The sequence below is a fragment of the Lotus japonicus genome, chromosome 1 (assembly GCF_012489685.1).
Source record: "Lotus japonicus ecotype B-129 chromosome 1, LjGifu_v1.2".
In the NCBI taxonomy this organism is placed as follows: domain Eukaryota; kingdom Viridiplantae; phylum Streptophyta; class Magnoliopsida; order Fabales; family Fabaceae; genus Lotus; species Lotus japonicus.
In genome coordinates, this window is record NC_080041.1 from 133610499 (window position 1) to 133632890 (window position 22392).

A 22392-nucleotide genomic window follows, 5' to 3' on the forward strand; every position below is an offset into this window, starting at 1 on the left:
CCGGCTCTAAAGAATAAAGATGACTCACCAACACCAAGTAGCTAGATATTATACAAATGGAAAGATCACAGTTTGCGCGTTTCAGCGCTCAACAAGTCAAAATTTATTTGAATCCAATTTCCTAATTATAATTTTCCAAACGGTGACCAATCACCGCCAACCTTCTTTCTTCTATGAATTCAAGCCGTGAGAATTTTTCATAATGAACCTTCCCCAGTGTATATGTATTGATATAGATAAAGATATATAGTATATGTTTTCAAAAATGCTTGGTAAACCGCACTACGTTACACAAACACTGCATGTTTGAACAATCACAAAACACATTTTTTTAACTTTTTACTTTGTGACAGTCTAGTACTCTAGTCTGAAACCCCAATAAAAATGAGTGTTTGCATGCTGTCGAGAAATTAAAATGTGGTTTGTAAAGAACCTGATATATTTGATTCTAATTATGTTTCTAATATGCATAAATTAACAAAACAATCGTACCGCATATAAAAATATATGGATAAAACTTAGGTCAAGTTCCTTACCTGTATTCTATCAAGTTGATCAAGACCGATGGAACAAAGAAAGCATATGTTAGGTTGACTCCAGATTATGATGCCTTGGATGTAGCCAATAAGATTGGTATCATCTAAATTGTTGTGCTGCTTCATTAGAGCAAAGTCAATTCAGCATTATTGAGATAGTTTTTCATTTCCTTTGTTAGGACTCCTTTGCTATCACCGTGTATTAAAATATTGTGCATTCAATTTTGTTTACCTTTTGCTGAAATCAGTTCAATACCAGAAGTAACTCATAAGTCATAACTGCACATTTGCTTTATAATTAGTATCATTTTAATGTGCACATGTCATATCTTGTCAGTTGTTTAATCAATCAATTAGTTTTTGAACTTGTTTAAAAAAAAAGTTTATGTGTAATTTTTTAAATTTTGACAATAAATTCTTAATAAATGACATTTATTTTTAGAAATAATTACACATATTTCATCACATGATTAATAAATTTAATGAAATTAATTTAAGATGCTTGATCTAAGTTTCTCTCATATTTTACATGAACCATGTAGCTAAGCCTTCTTGTTAATTTTTACAAAAATATGCAGTCTCTTTCTACGTACATTAACATAAGATTAGATTTTGTCCTAAAAAAGCTAATTAAAAACTAATTTTGTTTGCTGAATCAGTGACACTATCTATACATAACGCGATTCGCGCGCTGACTTTGTATAAGCTCATTTCACACGTCAATCAGTTTTCAGATTTCTCAACTCATCATTTTATTAATTATTCTGTCCTCTTTGCCTTCTTTTCCCCCAACAATTAGGCACTCTTATCAAACCTTCTCTCTCTTCTTTTTTCCTTCTTCGAGCCTGCGGTCCTTTTGTATTTTTTAATGGTTCTATTGATCTTAATGTTTAGGTCTGGTTTTAAAATTATTAAAATGGAAAATCTTTCTAGACAGAAAAGTATTAAAAATTTAATAATTAAATCTTTCTTCCGGAAGAAAAACATTCCATCTTTTGTATTCGTGCGATTATAACACGCAAAAAAACCTTATTTTCAAATGAGCAACCTATACTAGTAAGACAAAATAGGAGATGCACTGACAGTGTAAACTTGTTTTACACATGCACCCAATTGATTTCCGCCACATCAGCAATTTATTAATTTACTAATTAAAATTAAAAAGATTTGTAACTACTTAGTCTTATGTGACAGAATGTGATTGGACGTCAGTGTAAAACTTCTTAAAACTGACAGTGCATATGTAAGACCTGGATTTTCAGAACAAGCTAATTTCCGACTCACGCGTAGAATCAGTGTAAGCGTGACAGGAGTTTGATATTTGAGAAAGATTAATGAAGAAGAAAGTTCAGGAATTGCTTGAGGAATGTTGCGTAGTCATTTTAGGAATTAGAGCGAGTCGTCTGCACACCCGCCTTATGGCAAGCGTGTCCAGAATAGGCTAATTTCGCTTTAGAGCAACGTTTTAAGTGAGATTTCGAATCCTTGGAAAATTTAAAGATTTTCTTTATTTTTCCTTCGACCAGCGTTTCATTTCGGAACTCTGGACTGTACGCACGATAGGTTTCACTTTTCGGATGTCCGCCGACGCTAATTTCTTTGCTTCGAAACCCTATTTTCGAGCAATGGATGAAGACTTTTTCTATTCGGGACTTCTAACGAAGATTCCGTCCATGTTGCCAGACTTGTTTCGACGTTTCCAATCTTTCTTCAGTTGGAAGTTTTGTCGTTTGAGCATCACAGCAAAAAGTAGTTTTTCGGGGCAGATTAACCGACACCGCTTTTGAGTTTTTCGATATCGTTTTTCCCAAATCCTAGATATTTGTTTTGAGTTCTGGAATTCTGACGCCAGAATCTCTCTTAGAATTTCTCGGTGATCGTGCTGCAAAAATCGGAATCGCGAAATTTTCATTTTCCCGCGATTTCACCCGCCTATAAATAGCGCGAAAAAGCAAAATCCTCTCATTTTCTTTCCATTTGTGGCTGATTTCGTGGGGAGCAAGGGGGGAGGAGATTTCCGCGAAAACTTGACCAATCTTCGTGCAGTTCGTCCCTACTTCTAGGTATCGAGGTAACTATCATGAATCCTGCCTCTGATTTCTGTTTCTGCTGAGTTTCTGAAGTCGTTTCTGTGCTCTAAGTTTTGAGCTTTTTCTAAAATTGTCCGATTTCTCTGATTTCTCGCTTGGGTTATGTTCCTTATGTTCCCCTGAGTCTAAAACCTCTGTCAGTAAACTCTGATTGCGATTCAGTTGTCCAGGATCTGAAAAATTGACTCAAAACTCTTTTTGTCTCACATTTCGAAACTTTATTGTCGAAAAGACTTAATCTGACTTCGTGCCTTTAGGATTTGTTGTCACGGATATCATGAGGATCGTTGCCGTCAAATTTGTTTTCCGAACTGATAACTTTGAAGTTTTGAGCCTTTATTTTGGACCAAAATGCCCCTGGATAGTCGTATTTCGACCCGATTGTCCGAAAATTGTTCCGACAATTTCTTTGCCTTAGTTTTACCCTAAAACTACCTTGTGAATTGATTTAGATCGAAGAAAAAGTTCGAAAACTCTATTTTCCATAGTGGCCGAAACCTAATTGCTTGGGTACCGTGTCCAAAAATAATTTTTGGGTCTCTATGACCTGAGCCATTGCGTAGCTCTTTCAATTGTCGAAATTTTGGCGCCGGTTTCGTGTCATTCTGAGTTCTGTAGCTCGAGTTATGCTCGTTTTAGCGAACGAAGTCTCCGTTGTCAATTTGTGCCTAAATAGGAACTCTGAAGCTTTAGAGGCTTTCTTTACGATTTCGATTAGTATTAGTAGATCGTGTTGCTCCTAGTGAAGCTTGTGTTGATGATTGTGTTTTCTTTGTTCTAGGTTCGCAATTTCCATGCCCAACTTCTACTCACGAAGGTAAGGGTAACTCGGTTTTAGAGCGTCTTTGAGTCTTGCATGCTTTTATCGCACTGCCTGTGTTTGAGATGAAGATGTTTATATTGATTGGCAGATGATTATGATTATTATGCTGAATTTGGAAAATGTTTTCTGAGAGGCTTCGGCCGTTTACTGGTTTCTGTCGTTACTGCTTCCTAGTGGATGGAACATGTGGTTACTTTGGATTGGTCCTTGGGTGGGCTTTGTTATTGTCTGACTTGGCATATAGGGCTTGAGTCAAGTGGCGATGAGGAGGTGTGTCCTATCATTGTCCCATCTTGCGAGATGCTAAGTGGCGATCAGGAGGTGTGTCCTATGATTGTCCCGTCTTGTGTGACGTTAAGTGGCGATGAGGAGGTGTGTCCTATCATTGTCCCATCTTGCGAGGTGCTAAGTGGCGATCAGGAGGTGTGTCCTATGATTGTCCCGTCTTGTGTGACGTTAAGTGGCGATTAGGAGGTGTGTCCTATGATTGTCCCGTCATGTATGACGTTATAAGTGGCGATGAGGAGGTGTGTCCTATCATTGTCCCGTCTTGAGAGACGATATTGATCGATCCATTTTGTTAGCAGCATATAGTTGCATTATAGGGAACTAACACCTGACCCTATGTTGTTGGATTTTCGTATTGGTTTATTGATATCTGATTTGATGTTACATTGTTGAGGTTATTATTATCTGAGTCCGATTTATGTTTAAGTTGTTGATATATGAGTTGAGTTATGTTGCTAGTTATTTACCATGCCAGGTAATTAAATTCGAACAGCATGATTTTTCTCTTTTATACATGGTAATTGCATGGAGTTGACCCTTTCTATTTGCTACTTGTTGTTTGGGCGCTTAACGCTATTAGGCGATGGAGATCCTTCCGCCGAGGCATAGCTACTCGAGTTGGAGATCGAGTTGTAAGTGGTGGAGTAGAGGTATGAGAAGCAGCTTTGCTTCTCTTCTTGTGGATTATGTTGGAGTCACTTTTACTTTATGAGAACTCTGTTATTAAAGTCTTGCTTCCGCCACTGTTAAAGTGCGCATGTTTATTCTGAACCTTACTTATGGTATTGTAAACTATTATTACTGTATATCGGGAAACAAGTTATCTAAATAAAGTTATGGTATGTTTCCAACCTTTTAGCCGAAGTGTTTAGTTGTTTTACAGAAAAAAAATTCCCTTGGTTTTTAGGGAATGCAGATTGGTCCTTAGACTTTGTTAGGTTACTAATGTGACTCCTCAGTTGAGAAATTGGGGTGTTACAATTGTGGTATCAGAGCTTTGGTCTAGAAAACCAGAGCTTTTGGGTAGAGTGCCTGCTTAAGATGTTTGAACTCTGAGACCGATTGATGGAGTGTCAATCGGAGGAAGAGTGTGCTTGATTACTGTTTATATAGATTATTTTTGAAGGTTATTCGTAAGTGAATAACCTTATGCTAGTTATTGTTAATTATACATCTGATATAAGTATATACATAGTTAGTTATTATCGAACAACATGTATTAGGTAGAGAACGTTGTAGCTAACTTAATCTGTTTACCCCTCTAGGGATTGGATGTGATCATAGGCATGTATTGGTTGTCCCACCATCATGTTCTTCTTGATTGCGCCAATAAGGTAGTTATCTTTCCCGATGCTGGACTCGCTGAGTTCCTGAACTCGTACTTTTCAAAGCTTTCTTTGAGGAAAGGAGCTTTGAGTTCTCTCATGTCTACAACCGTGGTGGAAGCTAAGGAGAATGGAGTACACGGAATTGCTGTTGTGCAAGATTTCGAGGATGTGTTCCCCGAAGACGTACCTGGAATACCTCCGGTCAGAGATATGGAGTTCACAATTGATATAGTCCCAGGCACTGGACCTATATCAATCGCACCGTATCGTATGGCACCGGCAGAACTGACTGAGCTGAAGAGTCAACTCGAAGATTTAACCAAGAAGGGGTTTATCCGACCTAGCGTTTCTCCGTGGGGAGCGCCAGTGCTGCTTGTGAAGAAGAAAGACGGAAGATCGCGACTTTGTGTGGATTATCGACAGTTGAACAAAGTCACGATAAAGAACCGTTATCCGTTGCCAAGGATTGACGATTTGATGGATCAGTTGAAGGGTGCTGCTATTTTCTCGAAGATTGACCTGAGATCGGGATATCACCAGATTAGAGTCAAGGATGAGGATATTCAAAAGACGGCGTTTAGGACACGCTATGGGCACTATGAGTACTTGGTGATGCCGTTTGGAGTTACGAATGCACCAGCTGTATTCATGGACTACATGAATAGGATCTTTCATCCATTCTTGGATCGCTTCGTTGTGGTGTTCATCGACGACATCTTGATCTACTCGAGGAATCGTGAAGAACACGAGGAGCATCTGCGACAAGTTTTACAAGTTCTTCGGGAGAAGGTATTGTATGCTAACGCGACAAAGTGTGAATTTTGGCTCGAAGAAGTAAAGTTTTTAGGGCATGTCATCTCAAAGGAGGGCATTGCTGTGGATCCCAGTAAAGTGGAAGCGGTACTTGCATGGGAGCGTCCTAAGACTGTGACAGATATAAGGAGTTTCATCGGTTTAGCTGGATATTACCGACGATTCATCGAAGGTTTTGCTAAGATTGCAGGACCATTGACGAAACTCACCCGGAAGAACCAACCTTTTGCTTGGACAGAGGATTGTGAACAGAGTTTCCAAGATATGAAGAAGCGTTTGACGACCGCGCCAGTTCTGACATTACCACAAGAGAAGGAACCCTACGAGGTTTACTGCGATGCTTCGTACCAAGGTTTGGGTTGTGTGTTGATGCAACACCGAAAGGCTGTGGCTTATTCTTCAAGGCAATTGAAGATACATGAACGGAACTATCCTACGCACGATTTGGAGTTAGCGGCTGTGGTATTTGCGCTCAAGATTTGGAGGCACTATCTTTATGGGAGCACTTTCACTGTTTTTAGTGATCATAAGAGCTTGAAGTACCTGTTCGATCAGAAGGATCTGAATATGAGACAAAGGCGTTGGGTGGAATTCATCAAGGACTATGATTTCACTTTGTTGTACCACCCAGGAAAAGCAAATGTTGTAGCAGACGCACTGAGTCGCCAGACAATTCATGTTTCATCGTTGATGATTAAGGAATTGGAACTTATCGAGACTTTTCGCGACCTCAGTTTGGGTATGCAAGTGACACCTGGAAAATTGAGCTTTGGGATGGTGACGATCACTAGTGATTTTCTGAACGAGATCAAGGTGAAACAACTGTTAGATGAGGAGCTGATCGAGAAACGGAACTTGATCATTTTGGGAAAAGCGCCGGATTTTGAGGTAGGAACCGACAACATTCTGCGTTGCAAAGGACGTGTCTGCGTACCATTGGACATGGAGTTGAGAAGGATGATTCTTGACGAAGGTCACAAGAGCAGATTGAGTATTCATCCGGGATCGACAAAGATGTATCAAGATCTAAAGTTGAATTTTTGGTGGCCAGGAATGAAGAAGAATGTAGCAGAGTTTGTGGCGGCATGTCTGACATGTCAGAAGGCGAAGATAGAACATCAAAAGCCTGCGGGTATGTTGCAGTCACTTGATGTGCCGGAGTGGAAGTGGGACAGTATCTCTATGGATTTCGTGGTAGCTTTGCCAGCTACGAGGAAGAGATTTGATTCCATTTGGGTCATTGTGGACCGTTTGACGAAGTCAGCACATTTCATACCGGTGAAGACCACGTTCAATGTGGAGGCACTTGCAAAAGTGTATGTCGCTGAGATTGTACGACTTCATGGAGTACCATCGAGTATTGTTTCTGACAGAGATCCGAAGTTTACTTCGCATTTCTGGAAGGCGTTGCACGAGGCGCTTGGGACGAAGTTGAGGTTGAGCTCTGCCTATCACCCTCAGACGGATGGACAGACAGAGAGGACAATACAGTCATTGGAAGACTTGCTGCGAGCCTGTGTTCTGGATAGTCAAGAAAGCTGGGATGAGCTGTTGCCGTTGATCGAGTTTACTTATAACAACAGTTTTCATGCTAGTATTGGAATGGCACCTTATGAGGCTTTGTATGGGAGGAGATGTAGAACTCCTTTATGTTGGTTTCAAGATGGCGAACATCTTCTCGTTGGACCTGAATTAGTACAACAAACTACTGAGAAAGTGAAGCAAATACAAGAGAAGATGAGGACGTCACAGAGTCGACAGAAGAGTTATGCTGACACACGACGGAGAGAGTTAAAGTTTGAGGCGGGAGACCATGTGTTTCTTCGCGTGACACCAACTACCGGAGTGGGAAGAGCGATAAAGTCGAGGAAGCTGACACCGAAGTTCAATGGACCGTATCAGATTATCGAGCGAGTCGGTAAAGTAGCTTATCGGATTGCGTTGCCACCTTTTCTTTCCAAGATTCATGATGTGCTACACGTGTCACAATTGAGGAAGTATATTCCTGATCCCTCTCACATCATCAAGGAAGATGATATTCAGCTTAGAGACAACTTGTCTTTTGAAGTGGCACCAATGAGGATTGAGGAACGTAGGATCAAGCAGTTGAGAAACAAGCAGGTTTCTCTGGTAAAAGTGATTTGGAACCAAGTCACGGGCGATGCTACTTGGGAACTAGAAGAGAGGATGAAGGAACAGTATCCGGAACTCTTCACTGAGCCTTAAGTTTCGAGGACGAAACTTTCTTTTTGGGGGGTAGTATTGTAAGACCTGGATTTTCAGAACAAGCTAATTTCCGACTCACGCGTAGAATCAGTGTAAGCGTGACAGGAGTTTGATATTTGAGAAAGATTAATGAAGAAGAAAGTTCAGGAATTGCTTGAGGAATGTTGCGTAGTCATTTTAGGAATTAGAGCGAGTCGTCTGCACACCCGCCTTATGGCAAGCGTGTCCAGAATAGGCTAATTTCGCTTTAGAGCAACGTTTTAAGTGAGATTTCGAATCCTTGGAAAATTTAAAGATTTTCTTTATTTTTCCTTCGACCAGCGTTTCATTTCGGAACTCTGGACTGTACGCACGATAGGTTTCACTTTTCGGATGTCCGCCGACGCTAATTTCTTTGCTTCGAAACCCTATTTTCGAGCAATGGATGAAGACTTTTTCTATTCGGGACTTCTAACGAAGATTCCGTCCATGTTGCCAGACTTGTTTCGACGTTTCCAATCTTTCTTCAGTTGGAAGTTTTGTCGTTTGAGCATCACAGCAAAAAGTAGTTTTTCGGGGCAGATTAACCGACACCGCTTTTGAGTTTTTCGATATCGTTTTTCCCAAATCCTAGATATTTGTTTTGAGTTCTGGAATTCTGACGCCAGAATCTCTCTTAGAATTTCTCGGTGATCGTGCTGCAAAAATCGGAATCGCGAAATTTTCATTTTCCCGCGATTTCACCCGCCTATAAATAGCGCGAAAAAGCAAAATCCTCTCATTTTCTTTCCATTTGTGGCTGATTTCGTGGGGAGCAAGGGGGGAGGAGATTTCCGCGAAAACTTGACCAATCTTCGTGCAGTTCGTCCCTACTTCTAGGTATCGAGGTAACTATCATGAATCCTGCCTCTGATTTCTGTTTCTGCTGAGTTTCTGAAGTCGTTTCTGTGCTCTAAGTTTTGAGCTTTTTCTAAAATTGTCCGATTTCTCTGATTTCTCGCTTGGGTTATGTTCCTTATGTTCCCCTGAGTCTAAAACCTCTGTCAGTAAACTCTGATTGCGATTCAGTTGTCCAGGATCTGAAAAATTGACTCAAAACTCTTTTTGTCTCACATTTCGAAACTTTATTGTCGAAAAGACTTAATCTGACTTCGTGCCTTTAGGATTTGTTGTCACGGATATCATGAGGATCGTTGCCGTCAAATTTGTTTTCCGAACTGATAACTTTGAAGTTTTGAGCCTTTATTTTGGACCAAAATGCCCCTGGATAGTCGTATTTCGACCCGATTGTCCGAAAATTGTTCCGACAATTTCTTTGCCTTAGTTTTACCCTAAAACTACCTTGTGAATTGATTTAGATCGAAGAAAAAGTTCGAAAACTCTATTTTCCATAGTGGCCGAAACCTAATTGCTTGGGTACCGTGTCCAAAAATAATTTTTGGGTCTCTATGACCTGAGCCATTGCGTAGCTCTTTCAATTGTCGAAATTTTGGCGCCGGTTTCGTGTCATTCTGAGTTCTGTAGCTCGAGTTATGCTCGTTTTAGCGAACGAAGTCTCCGTTGTCAATTTGTGCCTAAATAGGAACTCTGAAGCTTTAGAGGCTTTCTTTACGATTTCGATTAGTATTAGTAGATCGTGTTGCTCCTAGTGAAGCTTGTGTTGATGATTGTGTTTTCTTTGTTCTAGGTTCGCAATTTCCATGCCCAACTTCTACTCACGAAGGTAAGGGTAACTCGGTTTTAGAGCGTCTTTGAGTCTTGCATGCTTTTATCGCACTGCCTGTGTTTGAGATGAAGATGTTTATATTGATTGGCAGATGATTATGATTATTATGCTGAATTTGGAAAATGTTTTCTGAGAGGCTTCGGCCGTTTACTGGTTTCTGTCGTTACTGCTTCCTAGTGGATGGAACATGTGGTTACTTTGGATTGGTCCTTGGGTGGGCTTTGTTATTGTCTGACTTGGCATATAGGGCTTGAGTCAAGTGGCGATGAGGAGGTGTGTCCTATCATTGTCCCATCTTGCGAGATGCTAAGTGGCGATCAGGAGGTGTGTCCTATGATTGTCCCGTCTTGTGTGACGTTAAGTGGCGATGAGGAGGTGTGTCCTATCATTGTCCCATCTTGCGAGGTGCTAAGTGGCGATCAGGAGGTGTGTCCTATGATTGTCCCGTCTTGTGTGACGTTAAGTGGCGATTAGGAGGTGTGTCCTATGATTGTCCCGTCATGTATGACGTTATAAGTGGCGATGAGGAGGTGTGTCCTATCATTGTCCCGTCTTGAGAGACGATATTGATCGATCCATTTTGTTAGCAGCATATAGTTGCATTATAGGGAACTAACACCTGACCCTATGTTGTTGGATTTTCGTATTGGTTTATTGATATCTGATTTGATGTTACATTGTTGAGGTTATTATTATCTGAGTCCGATTTATGTTTAAGTTGTTGATATATGAGTTGAGTTATGTTGCTAGTTATTTACCATGCCAGGTAATTAAATTCGAACAGCATGATTTTTCTCTTTTATACATGGTAATTGCATGGAGTTGACCCTTTCTATTTGCTACTTGTTGTTTGGGCGCTTAACGCTATTAGGCGATGGAGATCCTTCCGCCGAGGCATAGCTACTCGAGTTGGAGATCGAGTTGTAAGTGGTGGAGTAGAGGTATGAGAAGCAGCTTTGCTTCTCTTCTTGTGGATTATGTTGGAGTCACTTTTACTTTATGAGAACTCTGTTATTAAAGTCTTGCTTCCGCCACTGTTAAAGTGCGCATGTTTATTCTGAACCTTACTTATGGTATTGTAAACTATTATTACTGTATATCGGGAAACAAGTTATCTAAATAAAGTTATGGTATGTTTCCAACCTTTTAGCCGAAGTGTTTAGTTGTTTTACAGAAAAAAAATTCCCTTGGTTTTTAGGGAATGCAGATTGGTCCTTAGACTTTGTTAGGTTACTAATGTGACTCCTCAGTTGAGAAATTGGGGTGTTACAGCATATCCATTAATCTCTACTAATAAATAGCTTCTAAAAACAACAAATATTATAAGGCATTTATATTTAAGATACAAATTGAAATAAAATGTATAAAACGAGAAAGCATAGGATAAATCATCTCATATCAGACTACTTTGGCGTGTCATAATGAAGTTACCTAAATTACTCATGAGGATTATTTAACCTCAATTTAGTGGACCAATATGATTATGTAACATGTATATTAAAAAAACTTGTATAAATTGTTCAAGAAAGTGATTTAATCTAATCATAAATAAAAAATAATGAATTTTCATATTCACCTATCTAATTATATTTTATTGATCGATCTAAAATGAGATTAAATGACCTTCGTAAGTGATTTAGAGAATCCATGTTAGAATTTGTTTCTACTCTTCTCTTTAAAATTTTATGACATCTTATGTAATACCTATGAAGCACAAAATAAACACAAAATTTGTACTAAAATTTCATGTGAATAATTAACATGAGAGGTTTAAGTGGTGATTTAATTTCATCATATATAATAGACCAAAATATTTATTTATAAAAAAATATGAATTTTCTTATTCACTCATTTATCTTAGATTTTATTGATCAATCTAGAATGAGATTTTTTTTTTGAAATACAATCTAGAATGAGATTAAATGACCTTCATGAGTGATTTAGAGAATCCATGTTAGAGTTTGTTTTTACTCCTCTCTTTAATTATAAATTTATGACATCTTATATAATACCTATGAAGTACAAAATATACACAAAATTTGAACAAAATGTTCCATGTGAATATTTATAATGAGAGGGTTAACTTGTGCGGATTAGTGGATTGAATCATCCACTCGCTCTGCTTTTCAGGTTAAGTGAGTCGATCCACTTTATGGTCCATAGTTCAAAGAAAGAAGAAAACTTTTATCCCTATTTATCTATAGTATAGTTGAATATTGGCACTAATTGCCATTTTTATTTCACCCATAACCTTTTGCATACATACATGAGGTTATAAGGGGTTCGATTATCGCCCAGGAAAATGGAGCGCATATTCTGAAATGAGCAACGACAATAACAAAGTAACTTGAATTCACTGGAGCAAGAAGTGAGATGAATGTTGGGCAGCGAGGTCAGAGAAACTCTTAGTAGCAATATAATCAACCATTTTCTTAAAACATGTATATTAATTCTACTGTGATTCAAGTTAAAAACTAATCCACATATAAATTATGTTTTACAACTAATATTTAGCACATAATATATACACTATGTTTTTTTATGTACTAAATTTTTCTTTGTCCACAGTAGAGAAAGTAAAAGACATATAATACGAGAAAATTGGATATAGTATGTCACTTTCTATACATTCATATCAATTTTTCTTTCATCTCATTTTCACTATTATTCTCTTATTTTTCTATTATATCAATCATCATATATCTCGTTTCTGATTAAAATTGTTTTGTTCACATCTACCTTGGAAAGGAGGTACATAGAGCAAAAAAAATATATATATAAGAAGAGATGAAATCTTATATCCCTTGATGAACCGCCGATAGTCATTCATCAAACTGATAAAATGATCGTCACTCAAATACCGTTGATAGAAGGCTGCACTCTCTGATGACCTGAACTTTCTTCTCGTCCATCACAGAAGATTATATCTTAATAATAAAAGTTGTTATGCTAGGAAAGAGAGATACAAATATAAGTACGTAAAAATAAAGTGAAAAAATTATGAAATGTTAACAAATCAATACTCTTTCTTTTTACATGATGCTTTAATATCTATCTAGGTGCGGAATGGAAAGAGTTGAGGTATTTTCCTATACGGTGGACATTGTCTCTATCGTTTGGGATGTTGATAGGACTTGTTTGGAGTTATACAGGCAGGCCAAAGAATTTGACAGTGCCTCTCATTAATTAAATCACCACCTACTCCAATTCCATACTTAAAAAAATACAGAAATATAGAAATCTCAGTGTGAAATCCAATAATTCCAATTTCCAAGATTTCGCATAGTTGGAGTTTACCATAATTCTATAGTAAGAGCATTGACAAGTCTACAAAATTGGTTGGCATTTTACTTTGCAAAACTACAACACCGGTCAACGTTTTAGCATCCATAGACGTGTAAATTCTAAATCCACAATGAGAGCTATCTCATCTATAAATTGGTCATCTGACAATCCCAATTTCCAAATCACTAATTAACTTGAGAGTGCTCAATAGCCTCTACCTCTATCAAATTCAAACCAACATGGCTTCCAAGTCCACGCTATGCAATATTCCCCTCACATTTCTCATTCTCCTACCCTTCTTTGCCTCTATAGCTTTCTCAGACACCCCTCCCACCACCCCTGTTTCTCCAGGAACCGCATGCAAGTCCACCCCAGACCCTTCGTACTGCAAGTCCGTTCTCCCTACCCAAAACGGCAACGTTTATGACTATGGCCGCTTCTCAGTCAAAAAATCACTTTCACAGGTAGGGATATGTATGGAATTTGAGTAATGATACATACGAAATTCACCCGACATCCCCATCCAACATACATATTAGTAGCGATTTTAAACATTCGTAAATATTTGTACTAATGTATATGTGAGAAGAATGTCCGGAGATTTTATATGTCTAGTAGTCTTTTCTGACAGAACTATTATAATAAGCTAAGTTTGATTATTTTCTTTTTCGGATCAACTAGAGTCAATCATTTTTCAAGCATCCTCATGAAACTAACTCTCTCTACATTTTCTTTAAGTTGAAACATTACTTTGAAAAAATTTATAAGTATGTATCACTTGAATTAACCAATTTGATTTATAATATTGTATTTTTTTTAACTAATCCTTGTTTTTCTTTTAACTACTAATCCTTGTTAATTTTACTTATATGTGTGCCACATTAATTCCGTTCACATTAGTATTATTTTTCCTAATTACATTTCTAATCATTAGGCTCGCAAGTTCCTGAACCTAGTCGACAAATATCTCCATCGTGGCTCCACCCTCTCGGCCACCGCGGTTCGGGCACTCCAAGACTGTCGTACGCTCGGCGAGCTCAACTTGGATTTCCTCTCAAGCTCTTTCCAAACCGTGAACAAGACAGCCAGGTTTCTTCCTAGTTTGCAAGCTGATGACATCCAAACACTCCTCAGCGCCATCCTCACCAACCAACAAACATGCTTAGATGGCCTCAAAGACACAGCTTCCGCTTGGAGCGTCAGAAACGGACTCTCCATCCCTCTTTCTAACGACACCAAGCTCTACAGTGTCTCACTCGCACTGTTCACCAAGGGTTGGGTTCCCAGCCGCAAAAACAAAGTCAGTAGCCCGTTGCATCAAACCAGGAAGCAGCTTGGATTCAAAAACGGGCGTTTGCCACTGAAGATGTCAAGCAGAACACGTGCAATCTACGAGTCCGTGAGTCGGAGAAAGCTCCTTCAGACCTCGGTGGGAGATGATGTTGTGGTGAGGGACATCGTAACAGTTAGTCAAGATGGAAGCGGGAACTTCACCACCATCAACGACGCCATTGCCGCTGCTCCGAACAAATCTGTTTCCACCGACGGGTACTTCCTGATTTATGTCACCGCCGGTGTTTATGAAGAGTACGTGTCTATAGATAAGAAGAAGACATACTTGATGATGGTCGGAGATGGTATCAACCAGACAATCATCACCGGCAATCATAGCGTCATTGATGGGTGGACAACCTTCAGCTCCGCCACCTTCGGTAATTATAAATCTTTGTTTACTTCCAAGATTTAACCCTAACTTATTCATTTATTTATTATGGAGTTGTTTAAATCACTCAAGATAAATATCGGTTAAAATTATTTGTTGATAAACTTTTAAATGACCTAATAATATTTTGACATGTATCATGAATATTGCAGTTGTGGTTGGGCAAGGTTTCGTGGGTGTGAACATAACCATTCGTAACACCGCCGGAGCTGTGAAGCACCAAGCGGTGGCAGTAAGAAATGGAGCGGACTTGTCAGCGTTTTACAGTTGCAGCTTCGAGGGGTACCAAGACACGTTGTACACACATTCCATGAGACAATTCTACAGGGAATGCGACATCTACGGCACGGTGGATTTCATATTTGGAAATGCCAAGGTTGTGTTCCAAAACTGCAACATGTATCCTCGTCTCCCGATGAAGGGGCAATTCAACGCCATAACTGCACAAGGCCGAACAGACCCAAACCAAGACACAGGAACTTCCATCCACAACTGCACCATCAGAGCCGCCGATGATTTGGCCTCCAGCAATGGCGCAACAGCAACATACCTAGGAAGGCCGTGGAAGGAGTATTCAAGAACGGTTTATATGCAAACATCGATGGACAACGTGATCGACAGTGCAGGGTGGCGTGCGTGGGATGGAGAATTTGCATTGAGCACATTGTATTATGCAGAGTTCAACAACAGTGGGCCAGGGTCCAACACAAATGGTAGAGTGACGTGGCAAGGTTACCATGTGATTAACGCCACGGATGCAGCTAACTTCACCGTGTCTAACTTCTTGCTTGGTGATGATTGGTTGCCCCAGACAGGAGTGTCTTACACCAATACCTTGATATAATTGAACACACACCCACATTGACATATTCACTTTGTTCTTTTCTTTTTGATATTAATTTGTTTTCTCTCATCAACCCCTTGTAAAATAAGCTGGCGATGATCGCTGGTGTATTACTAATCTATTATTATTAGGTGCCGACAAGTGTTGAGGCACAATATTGTTTCATTTAATTAATGTGATTTAGTTAGGAGTATAATTAATTAAAGCAAGAATCATACAATGATCACTTAAATACTATCAGCTTTTGTGACTTTTTAATGATCTATGATTTTGCATGAAGCTTTTTCATACTATCAAGATGGAGACAATATCCTTCAATTTCTTTAGTTGCCGTGTGGGACATTCTTTTTGACAAACTCGCTCACACAGTCACACACCTTTTTTTTTCTATTTTTGTTTGTTTATTCTTGACTCTATTAGTTCAAATTTTGGAATATACAAGCTCATACCGACACAAGAAAGAAGACTCGGGCAATGTTAGATCAGAAGGTTCGGCATTTTCTTCTCAGTCAAAGCTTCCAAATCACACAGCTGAAAGAGCTACCAATTTTGAGTCAAATATTATCTAAATAACGCGAATTCTCTGGTTTGTTAACTAGGGGCTTTTGGCTGTTATCTCTAAGGGCAATAAAAAATAAAAATAAAATTACAACTTACAACTCAATTTATAGGTAGATTAAAAGAAGCACTTCTTTCCGATGTAAAAAAAAAAATTAAAAGAAGCACTAAAAAAACATTTAGAATAATAGAACTTAAAATGATCGGTAACTTGTAAACCAAGTAAAATTGATACCAATATCATCTAAAATTCATACTCTTGCCTGTTCGCAACTTGACAACCTTAAATCTTTTTTGCAGTCGGTTATCAACCGCCAAGAAAAAAATTCATATGTGCAATCCTATTACTCACACTTTCTTTTTCTTTTATTCGTGGATACACTAATAAATGTCTAGAGGACTTAGAGGAATCCAATTCTTTTTTCCTTAATAACTAATAACTAGCTTGTTTTTTTATATATAGAAGAAGCCCCTTGTTAATTTTGTCCTGCATTCTCTCATGTCTTTATCCTTAATTTCCACGTTATTAAGCACACAAAAAGAAGAGCAAAAGAAAGACTTGGACGGCTAGTTTTAAATTTAATAAGTAATTTAAATCATTCAATCATCAAGATTCAGATAATTAAATATCCACATGACAAATCAACAAAGCCGTGAATCAAATAAACCAACACGGTTAATTAGATTTCAACGATTTTTAGGCAAGGCCTTGGTGATGGCGACAACAATGTTGCAGAGGTTGCGGAAAACAGAGCTCTTAACAGAGAGAACATCGTCACTCCCTGGAATAGAATCATCACAGGTGGTGATGGCAGCCAATGCAGCCTTCAACCATGTCTGAGCATCAACATCGGAATCCACCAACAATGAAGCGATGGTGTCCTCAAGCTGGCTCTCAGCGTCCAAGATGGTTTCTTTGCAATCAGCAAGACCTTGTTGAACATCTGGGTCCAAGTTGGGGTCATCGATGAGCATCTTCACGTCAGTGAGGATTCCGGAAGCGTTTTTAGCCGCAACCTGCACGCAGACGCATACGTGCATATTACATCAGTAAAAATAGAGTACATGCAAGTTCGTTATTACCGGTAGTTTCCTATAAATGATTGGACTAATGACATATACAATACTTGGATTCTCAATATAGATGCTAAATAATTCATTCTTATCGATTACGCGTATAATAAGACAAAAGGATCACCCTAAGATAATTATTTCATGTCTATTAAGAACAAATCAGATGGTTCTATGTCTCAATCTTTTCAACCCGGGATTCTGTAAGAGTAAGTCCTAAAGATTGAGAAAAATAGGACATTCAAAAAGTATACAACAGAAAATATCATACCCGAAGTGATATGATTGCGAGGTCCTTGAGGTCACCATTTTGGGATCTGATAGGGTCTGAGTGAAGGATTTCCACGCACATTTGCTTGTTGGCTGGTACGAGGTTGCAGACCCTGTTGATGAGGTCCTTGTTGCCAGCGTTCTTGTTTAGTGCGGTTGTATGGTGTGCCAGGAAAGCCACACAGAGAGCCAAGACCGTGAAGAGCTTTGTCATGTGGTCCATGACTTTTTGGGGGGAAAAAAATTATTTCTGAAACTTGTTTTTGTTTTTTTCCCTTCTTCCCCGGGTTTGGCTTTCTGAAGAGCTGTCTGAAGCCACGAGGAAGAGGAAGGTTCAATGGTTTATAATGGGAGAAGGTGAAATTGGTGTGTGGTGAATTGATTGTTTTGCTAAGATTAGAATTTTGGTGTTCAATGCTTAATTTTAGGGGATGTTCCATAAGTTTTACCACAAAATGAACCCTCCACCATCGCATTCTGCGCTACATGGTGTTGCACTGCTTTTGACCTTTCATGGTTTTTTTCTATTTTTGATTAGTCCACATTTTGACTTTTTTTTTTTTGATAAGCCAAAATATTGCATTCAATTTAGCACAAGGGGTGCTAACCCAAATACAATGAACAATGGACTAGAAAATACTATAACCATCAAGAAATAAAGAGAATAGAAAATACATGAAGCAAATAAGAATTCTATGTCAAACCGGGATGGGAAAGACATGCTAAACCTCCAACTATATCACTCCTTGTTACTCTACAGTAACACATACCCAACCCCTCATAATGCTTGAATGTAGTAACTTGGGTTCCTCAACCATTCGAACCAAGAGTATGTGAATCCATCCGTTTTTGTACGTAGCCACTGCCAAGCCTTAAATTGTGCCAGCTCTAGTACTTGATTCCTGTCAAATTCTTCCCCATTGAAGACAGTTTTATTCCGGAGTAACCATATAGTCCACACAATTGACATCCAAATAACATATTCTCCCACTCTCTGTGCTTTATTGGTGCCAATGGAGGGAAATTGAAGTAAATGTTCCCGTGGGGAAGGCAACAGAGATGAGGGAACACCCAACCAATTAGAACATGCATACCATATTAAATTTGTGGCCTGACATAAGTAGAACAGATGTGATGTAGACTCATCTTCCAATCCACAAAGGGGGCATGACGCACCATCCTCATTTGTGATCACCCGGCGCCTATGGAGATTATTCCTCGTCTGGATTCTGTCTTTCAACATCCTCCAAGAAAATGCTATGACATTGGAGGGAACAGGTACTGACCAAACCAATTTAAAAACTGGGTCTACTTCCTCTAAAATTTGTTCCTGCAAAAACAAATAAGATGAGTTAACTGAATAAACCCCTTCCCCATCAAGCCTCCAACTCCATTTGTCATTTTTATTCTCTGTTAAGCAAATGGCCAGCAATTCCTTCATCAGATCATCTAACCACCCCACCTCCCGGCCTCGTAACCTCCTTCGCCACTTGAATTTCCATTTCCACACCCCATCTGACCACTGCCCCATTGATTGAACACACTCCCGTTTTTGGAATGAGAGATTATATAGTCTGTGATATTTTAGATCCAAGGAACCAGCTCCAAGCCAATTCTCAAGCCAGAACTTAGTAGCATCACCCCAAAAACTGTTTTGTGTAAACCAGTTTCAAACCAGTTCCAACCATCACTTATGCATACAACCTGTACATCTTTCCACCAAGCTGAGTCGCTATATTTGCCACTCCTAGCCTTAATCACTTTGCACCAAAGGCTATCTGGCTCATTAAAAAAACTCCATTTTCACTTTCCAAGGAGAGCCATATTAAATAAACGCCAATCTTTGATCCCCAAACCACCATGATCCTTGGGTTTACAGACCTCAGTCCATTTTACCCAAGCTATCTTACTCACCATGTCCGCCCCACCCCATAAGAACCTCCTCATGATGCTGGTACAGACATTCAAAACCCCCACCGGTAGTCTGAAAAAGGATAAATAGAACAAAGGCAATGCAGACAGCACACTCCGAATTAGACAGATTCTTCCCCCAAAGGAAATATGCTTCTGTTTCCAACTGGAGAGTTTTCCCTTCAGCTTATTTACAATCGGATCCCAGGTTGCCAAGTTATTTGATCTTCCTCCCACTGGAATGCCTAAGTACGTGAAAGGAATATTCATGAGTTTACAGTGAAGTACAGAAGCAAACCTACTCAGACAATCCCTATTCACCGCCACACCCGCAAGCTTGTTTTTGTGAAAATTCACTTTCAGCCCAGAGATAAGTTCAAAACACCTCAGTATACATTTTAGAGTTGTCACATTTTGCATGGAGGCTTCACCAATAAATACTGTGTCGTCTGCAAATTGGAGAATTGACATAACTAGATCAGAAGAGTCCTCAACTTTGAATCCAACAAAATTGAGATAACTAGATCTGAAGAGTCCACATTTTGACTGATTTCAGATTGATTACTCGTTAGGTAAAGAACATGTCCAAAAATGCACGATAATTAGATAGATTGTTATGGTTCAGCAATTGACTTTTAAGTTTTATTTTTTAAGCAAATCATTATGGGCTTGAATCTCAACTCGTGTCAATAGGAAGAAAACAAACTCAGGTTAACCGTAGATTGAAGAATTAATCTCACAGCTACCGAATTTAGAATATCTTAGTCAAGAAAAGAAAAAGAACAAGTAGAAACATAAACAAAGCTCTCACACACTAACAAAGCCTAATTCTTGAGGGACTAACATCATTGAACTAACGCATTTCCAAAAAAGAAAACACCATTGAACTAACAGAAGAAACCAACCAAAAGAAAAAAAAGACAGACTCAAAAATCTTCTAATACAAAATAATATCATTTTTTGTCTTAGTAATTAATTACTTTTTTGTCAAAATAATAGTTAATTGCTTACATTTCCACAGCTTCCACAGCTTCTGATATCCTGGAGTTTACTAGTTTTGCCAATCAAAGCCCATAATTTAGGAATGCTAGGCCCAACTTCCTTTTAGAATTTCAACTATAGAGGTTTTTGGTGGACCAAAAACATATAGGATTTTTCGTGGACCAAATAGGAAGATTATAGATTATTTACCTAATTGGATGCACATTTTTATTGAGCAGTCATCGTCCATGCCCCATGGCATCAGCATGAATTGACCTTGTCAAATTTATTTGCCCTAATAGTCTATTTACCGAGCTACCCCTGCCATTGCCCGACTTAATGACGGCTTACGAACTATAAGTCAACTAAGAAATTGCTTAGGACTTCAAGAATTGCGTACCTACTGATCTATATTGACTACAATAGCCTGACCAAAATGAGAGGCCAACTCATAAAGCCCAACAAGCACAAATATTTAAAGGAGCTTGTATGCCTACCGAGCATTCCTACTTAATAGCTCAACCTAAAGGTGAGGCCAACTCATAAAGTCCAATAAGCACAAATGCTTAAGAGTTTAAAGGCTTGTGTACTTACAAAGCTATAAATCATGAGAGCACGACTCAAATGAGGAGGTACAAAACTTACACCACACATCTTAAGGGAACAACACAACGGAGTAATATACACAAGTGCTTATAAGCTAGAGGAACCATAAGCCCCAAATTAATTAGCCGCTTGTAACCCCTAAATTAGTGTTTGTTTGGTTTTTAGTTAGAAAGTTCGTCTGAAGCATTGGAATTCGAGATCATGATTTCCAATACACATTCAACCAACATAATGCACTTGTTGGGTTGAGTGAATGTGCTTTCACATTCACCACACTGAAAACCAAACAGGCTCTTAATTGGCCAATCATGATATCACTTAATAGCCTGATGAACCATGTAATGAATACGAAACATCCAAATAGCTCAAGAGACAACCTTAAGTCTATTAAAGACCTAAAGAAACTCGAGTCCAACACAATGAACATATTCACTCAACGTTTTTTTTTAACGACACTCAACATTATTCGTAGGGTCTAGGCTTGGTACTTTGATCAGTGAGCTTGAGTTTCTAAGAGTTTAGAGAGAATATGGTTAAACAATTTCGTGGGACAAGTTAGAAAATCTCTTCTTATAAAACCGGCCCCAATCAACACATTATTGACACGGAGCAAAAATATTACAACATTATTGTCAACATAACCCTCAAAAAAGAGATATGTTGGCAAGAATGTTGTAATACTTTTGCTCTGGGTCAATAATGTGTTGATTGAGGCCGGTTTTATGAGAATTTGTTGGTTTGGAGAATGTCTACCACCAATAAGTTCTCAGTCCAAAATCAACTAAGGAAACATCAAAAGAATTTGGAAGAGCTTATTTCAGCTTATCTGACGGCATAAGCTCTTATGTCAGTGTTTGGGAGAGCTAATGCAAACAGCTTATGGTCTGCTATAAGCTATTTTCAGCTTATTTTCATAAGCTACTCAGGATAGCTTATGAAAAACAGAGTTTATGCTTATATACAGTTTATTTTTAATTTATTTCAATAAAATTTAAAAAATAACTTATATACATCTTTTCAAAAGAATATGTTGATTGGGGGATGGTAGAAAACAAATGCTTCCCTAGAGCAAATAATTCTCTAAGAAAGATTTAGAGTCGGCTAAACAGATCTTGTGGTAAATATCACTTGAGATCATTCTAAGATCATTCTCTTTGAAAGTTAAGAGATATTGTAAACCATTCTTATAAGTTGAGATAAAGTTGAAATTGGAAGTTATTTTCTGAACTTCATCTTCTCTGTTTTCTCTACCAATCTTAACTGGGAGGAATTTTCATCTGTCATTTCCCAACAAAACAATCCTATTAAATGAAAAAACAGGACATAGAGTATGA

General features: G+C 38.6%; 3 protein-coding genes across 3 annotated transcripts; 1 reads left to right on the forward strand and 2 right to left on the reverse strand.

Annotated features, from left to right (window-relative positions):
* Window positions 1-13268: 13268 nt before the first annotated feature.
* On the forward strand, window positions 13269-15898 carry LOC130731088 (probable pectinesterase/pectinesterase inhibitor 7). Its single transcript, XM_057583273.1, has 3 exons — window positions 13269-13558; window positions 14029-14806; window positions 14970-15898. The coding sequence occupies exons 1-3, from the start codon at window positions 13334-13336 to the stop codon at window positions 15659-15661; spliced, it is 1695 nt and encodes a 564-aa protein (XP_057439256.1). The 5' UTR covers window positions 13269-13333; the 3' UTR covers window positions 15662-15898.
* An 889-nt stretch (window positions 15899-16787) lies between these two features.
* Window positions 16788-17890, reverse strand: LOC130731089 (uncharacterized). The gene is made up of 2 exons (XM_057583274.1): window positions 17562-17890; window positions 16788-17236 (listed from the first exon to the last, which is right to left on the reverse strand). Exons 1-2 carry the CDS (start codon window positions 17781-17783, stop codon window positions 16907-16909), a joined length of 552 nt encoding a protein of 183 aa, XP_057439257.1. The 5' UTR covers window positions 17784-17890; the 3' UTR covers window positions 16788-16906.
* A 448-nt stretch (window positions 17891-18338) lies between these two features.
* LOC130726564 (uncharacterized) lies at window positions 18339-19091 on the reverse strand. Its single transcript, XM_057577862.1, has one exon. It carries the CDS (start codon window positions 19089-19091, stop codon window positions 18339-18341), a length of 753 nt encoding a protein of 250 aa, XP_057433845.1.
* Between the last annotated feature and the right edge of the window lie 3301 nt (window positions 19092-22392).

What these genes read in the sequence shown, in the direction of transcription:
- LOC130731089 (XM_057583274.1), bottom strand. Translation starts at nt 17,783, where the DNA reads ATGGACCACATGACAAAGCTCTTCACGGTCTTGGCTCTCTGTGTGGCT. An exon ending in TCGCAATCATATCACTTCGG is followed by an intron (nt 17,237 to 17,561) that starts GTATGATATTTT and finishes GTCTGCGTGCAG; the next exon opens with GTTGCGGCTAAAAACGCTTC.
- LOC130726564 (XM_057577862.1), bottom strand. Translation starts at nt 19,091, where the DNA reads ATGGGGCAGTGGTCAGATGGGGTGTGGAAATGGAAATTCAAGTGGCGA.
- LOC130731088 (XM_057583273.1), top strand. Translation starts at nt 13,334, where the DNA reads ATGGCTTCCAAGTCCACGCTATGCAATATTCCCCTCACATTTCTCATT. An exon ending in TCAAAAAATCACTTTCACAG is followed by an intron (nt 13,559 to 14,028) that starts GTAGGGATATGT and finishes TCTAATCATTAG; the next exon opens with GCTCGCAAGTTCCTGAACCT. An exon ending in CTTCAGCTCCGCCACCTTCG is followed by an intron (nt 14,807 to 14,969) that starts GTAATTATAAAT and finishes TGAATATTGCAG; the next exon opens with TTGTGGTTGGGCAAGGTTTC.